Raw genomic sequence first — 5,548 nt, forward strand, 5'->3', positions numbered from 1 at the left:
AAAAAAAAAAAAAAAAAAAGACTGCACCTTACCGCTGAGCTGATCCGACATGACAGACGTGCAGAAAACTATCAGACGAAGCAAAACGTGTTTCTGAATGAAAGCAAAGCCTCTCACCAAATCGCTGTTTATGACGTTGCGCTGATTGTGTCAAAACTTCGGCTTTCATCCATCCGAGGGCAACAGCTAAACAGAAGCAGGCTTGTCAACTGCAGCAGAAAATAAATGATGGGGTTTGTATTAAAATAGCATCAAAACGCACGATCAGATTGTGTAAGGAAAGCCGAGAGCTTAAAATGATGAGGCATTCAGAACAAGCTCTCTCTGTATCTGTAGTTTGTCAGCAGAAAGAGAAGCTGGGAGGAAATAAAGTCCCTCTAAGACAGATGTCCTGTCCCTCTCAGATAAACGCTGCTGATGTCTCTTCAGTCTTCCTGCAGTGGACGTTACTGGGATGTGGAAACGTGTCAGAAATCTCTCACTAAACTGAATGATTACACTCAAAAAGAGTTCAAGACCACCGGTTCCCTCGACGTGTCTTCGGCCTTAGCGGAGACGGTGAGGACAGCCTCTGAGCCACATCGTAGACATTCAACCTATTTGTGTTCATGTCTTCACAGTCTGACGGCCACCACGCAAGCTCCTGCCCTGCCGAGGCACAGAGAGGCCACCTGGAAAATAAAAACCAGTCAGTGGCTGCAGATAAACGAGGACACGGTCACTGCTGCACCATCAGCATCACAGATGAAAAGATAATATGCAGATGAAAATGTTGATTTTATTGATGTAGAGGCTAACTGTAGCTCATCACGCTAAAGATCAACAAGAAGCTGCTTCAGCTGCAAAGACCATCAGAAAAACACTGACTCCTGTTTTAAAGGTCTGAAAGTCAACAAGAGTTATTATCCATCAGCAAACTATTACACAACAATCCACACAAGCATAGACCTTGTATAACCCTTGACCTTCAAGGAGCGCTGGCTCTAGTGTACGTCATTTTGTTAGTTTTCATTCATTCAACCTTTATTTAAACAAGTTAGTCTCACTGAGCCACGAGGACTCATTTACAAGAGACCTGAACAGTCTTAATAGAAGTGAAGCTAACTAACTCTTAACTTCCTAAACTTCTAGACTCCTAAATTCAGAGAATGAACTGGTGTCGAGTCCAGACAGAGAATGAATAACAAGCAGCCAAAGTCTAATTTAAACCTGGCAGTAAAATATCAGAATCAGCTTTATTGTCATTGCACAGAAGCACAACAAAATTACATTTCCGACAGCCGTCCAAAGAGAAAACAGACATGAGTAGACGGAGACGGCTGAGGTCGCAGCCTCGAGAGGAAGTGCTGCCCTATTCATTTAGCTAAGGAAAATGGAAACACGAGAAAAGAGTAGGTAAAAAAAATCCCATCTCAAACTGTGTCCTTAAAATAAACATTTTAATAGCATTGCACCCAACTCTGCTGTATCTTCTTCTGAAAAGCATTTAAAACTAGAATAACGTCATTTCCTGATAAAGTGCAGCGTAAACGCTCATTGCTGAATGATTTTTGCTGAAAGCTGCTGAAGAAGCTGAAACTGGTTGAAAAAGCTAAATCACTCAACTGTTAATGCGAGTTGAATTCAAACAACTGCTTAAAACGGGAAAATTAAGAAAGAGCTGAAATCAACTGAAAAGTAACTGCACAAATGGTGAAAATTGGAATAAATAAAGGAATACAGAATAAGGGGCTAAAATTAGCAGAAAAATATCTAAAAAAGTAGTTGTAAAAGCATTAAGAAGCTAAAATTAACAAAAAGAATCAGAACAAAGCTCAGCAGAAAGAAGCTGTCCAGATGACCTGACTGAGAATTATTGGATTTGATACCTGGATGATTGAGCATGAACTTTGTTGTTAAACAGAAATATAATTTAAAAAGGCTGAAATGTGCAGGAATGTAACCGAAAAAGGTCAAAATGAGCAGAAAATAGCTGAAAGGAGCTCAAGGAAGCTGAAATGAGCAGAATGAATCAGAAAGGAGCAGAAATATAACCAAAAGGCTGAAAGGAGCAGAAAGGAGCAGATAGAAGCTGAAACTAGCAAAAAAAAAAAATCTGGACTGAGCAGAAATATAGCTGAAAAATGCTGAAATGAGCAGAAAGAAGCTGAAAGGAGCAGAAATATAGCTGAAAAAGATCAAAATGAGCATAAAGAAGTGGAAAGGAGCAACTGAATGATTTATAAACATTTACACAATAAATAAATACAACGTAAATAAATACGGTCCAGAGAACAATTTAAACTCACGAGAGTCTGAAAAAGAAAAACAACATCAGTCGTTGATGGCGGTGCGTTTCAGCGAGTCCGTCATGTGAATTTAAAGGTACGCTGATGTTAAACCAGCAGCTTTGAGTGTTCATGAAAATAAATAAGTCAACATTCTGTACATTGTGTATATTAATATAAAGTATGGCCTTCGGTTGTCCTGCTTGTTTTTGTAGCCACTGCTTCGACATACAACCGTGCCTCAGGTTGAAAATGACCCAGCATCCCGTGCTGTCTGAGGAGGCTGATTGACAGAGTTGTGCTGAAACGAGCAGGAGAGTCCAGACAGACAACACACCACTGATATGCTCGTCTCTGACATCACCTGTAGGACACATTTAATGTTCTCACCATGCCCCTCACATCTCAGATGATCCCTCTGACGGCCTGCAGGCTCCTACAGTATTTGTACTGAATTTTACAAACACACACACACACCTCTCATGTTCGCAGCGTGGTGCACATCTCTAAAATGTCAGATTTGCTGCAACGGCTTGGAAATCCTCGGAGGATTTGCAGGAGATGGGGTGTAAATGGAAGTAGGCTCCTAAAAGCCTCTGAATGAGATCGTTCCAATTTTTAACAGTCTGCTCTGCCTCCCCCCGCTGCAGCTCCAAGGACAATACTGGCTCGGGGGAAACGCATATTTAAAGAAGAAAGAAAAGATGCCAAGAAGATGAGGAGGAGGAAGGTCTGCTGCGCTTTTTTAAACAACTTTAATTGTGACGATAACAGAAAATTGGAGACGATGAGGAAATTAAGCAATGAGAGCAGATATTTATTTTAGTTCTGTACCTGCTTCCACTCGTTTGTCTGAGGGTCGTAAGCCTCCACAGTGTTGAGATACACCTGCCCGTCATACCCACCCACGGCGTAGAGGCGGTCGCCAAGGAGACAAACACCCACAGCGTCTCTGCTGATGCTCATGGGGGCGACAGCCGTCCACACGTCTGTCTGAGGGTCATACCTGCAAACAAAACACTTATTAGTCTAACAAATGTAAATATTATAGTTTAGAAAATATACTTATTCTTTATGTTTATTTGTTGCTAAATGGAGATTAGTCTGGCAGGGGAAAAGAGCCACTCGATCGGCATGAAATTTTTATTTAAAATAAATTACTTTAAATTATTTAGCACTTGTGTGCAGCCCAAAGCTGGGGGAGAAGCTTCCTTCTGCAGCTGATCAGCTGATTTTTTTCCTGGAAACACAACATGCCCTTCCACTTCTATGCCGGTGACTCAAATTTACTTCCCCCTAAGACACAATGGTACATGCTCTATTCAACCTCTGCTCGACTGCCTGGCTGACATCAGGGACTGGATGGCTTTAAACTTCTTAAGTTTCAATGAAAAGAAGTCTGAAGTCATGTTGTTCCCTCCCAACGACACGATCACAAACCACTGCATCGACCTCTCCGCTCTAACCCTGTCAGAAAAACAAAGAGTCACTAATCTGGGAGTGATAATGGACCCTTCCCTGAAACTTAATCATGTAAACATGATTGTTAAATCATGTTTCTTCCAACTGAGGCGGCTGTCTAAACTGAAGCCCATATTGTCCAAAAATAACCTGGAGACAGTAATACATGCATTCATTACATCTAGGCTTGATTACTGCAATTCGCTCCTGTTTGGTATCAGTCAGACCTCCATTGCACGACTACAACTGGTCCAGAATGCGGCAGCCCGATTTTTAACCAGTACAGGCAAAAGAGAGCACATTACACCAGTTTTGGCCTCACTGCACTGGTTACCGGTTCACTTTCGAATCCAGTTCAAAATACTCATGTATGTCTACAAATCACTGAACAGTGTCGCCCCTCCTTATCTCTCTGATCTGCTACAACCGTATGTCCCACCACGTTCCCTGAGGTCAGCGGACCAGTTGCTCCTCACAGTTCCAGGAACTCGTCTTAAGCGCAGAGGTGACAGGGCCTTCACTGTACCAGGACCAAGACTTTGGAACGAGTTACCTCTGCTTGTCAGACAGGCCCCCTCCCTCTCGGTTTTCAAGTCCCGTTTAAAAACTCACTACTATTCAGTAGCTTTCAACACAAGATGATCTGTGTTTTGATCCTATATGCTCCACACTGGTTTGTCGTCATTATCTGCATCGTTTTTATGTCTATATTCTGATTTACCTCATTTTGTATTTTGCTTCGTGTGTTGTCTGTTGTTCTGCCTGTACAGCACTTTGGTTGGCCTTGTCGCTGTTTTAAGTGCTCTATAAATAAAATGGTATGGTATCTCCGTGCAGAACAGACAAGTGGGCATGGCCGAGAGTGCAGCTGGAGGCAGAGAGCTGAAATCATGACATTCTGTGCTCTTTTAGAGCGTTTAGAGTTTAGAAACATTGTTTAGAATATTGCAAGAGTGTGGGATGGGTTTAAAACACCTTATATACATATATACAAACCGGATTCCAAAAAAGTTGGGACACAAAACAAATTGTGAATAAAAACTGAATGCAATGATGTGGAGATGGCAAATGTCAATATTTTATTCGTAATATAACATAGATGACAGATCAAAAGTTTAATCTGAGTAAATGTAACACTTTAAAGGAAAAAATATGTTGATTCAAAATTTCAGTGTCAACAAATCCCAAAAAAGTTGGGACAAGTAGAGTCAGAGTCAGAGTTTCTTTATTGTCATTCGCACCTCATGTGGTACATGTGGTGGAGCGAAATTATGTACACGGGGTCCCAGTTACATCCAACAATAAAATGTCTAAGAAAAACAGTAATAACATCAAAGATATGAACTAAGAAAAACATCAACTAAATATACACTAAGCACTCATAACATAAAACATTGAACATCAGCACAAACATGAACATGAGTCTGTGAGCAGATGTGCACGCATGAACACATCAACATTGAAACAGATCAGCAGCAACATGAAACAGATCAGCAGCAACATGATATGGTTTTTCACAGTGATTATTCTAGTTAGAGATTCATGAGTCTAACAGCCTCAAGGTAGAAGCTGTTCCTCAGTCTAGTGGTTCTACACTTAATGCTCCTTAACCTCCTTCCTGAGGGGAGTGGGGCAAAAAGTGTGTGTGCTGGGTGGGTGGGGTCCTTCATGATGCAGGTGGCCCTCTTCCTGCATCTGGAGGTGTAGATGTCTGTGATGGTGGGGAGGCTGATTCCAACAGATTTCTGTGCAGCCTTCACCACTCTCTGCAAAGCTTTTCTTTCTGCAGCTGTGCAGCCTCCATGCCACACATTGATGCT

General features: G+C 41.7%; 1 protein-coding gene across 1 annotated transcript in view; it reads right to left on the reverse strand.

Moving 5' to 3' along the window:
* Window positions 1–37: 37 nt before the first annotated feature.
* The window catches only part of klhl5 (kelch-like family member 5), a 49,636-nt gene continuing 44,125 nt past the window's right edge, over window positions 38–5,548 (reverse strand). Inside the window, exons 12-13 of the mRNA XM_037674960.1 lie at window positions 3,102–3,273; window positions 38–671 (exon numbers count right to left, since the gene is read on the reverse strand). Of these exons, the coding sequence (XP_037530888.1) occupies window positions 615–671; window positions 3,102–3,273 (229 nt within the window). The 3' untranslated portion in view covers window positions 38–614. The remainder of the gene's footprint in view (window positions 672–3,101; window positions 3,274–5,548) is intronic.

Source organism: Nematolebias whitei, chromosome 3 (genome assembly GCF_014905685.2).
Source record: "Nematolebias whitei isolate Nwh7 chromosome 3, NemWhi1, whole genome shotgun sequence".
NCBI classification, from domain to species: domain Eukaryota; kingdom Metazoa; phylum Chordata; class Actinopteri; order Cyprinodontiformes; family Rivulidae; genus Nematolebias; species Nematolebias whitei.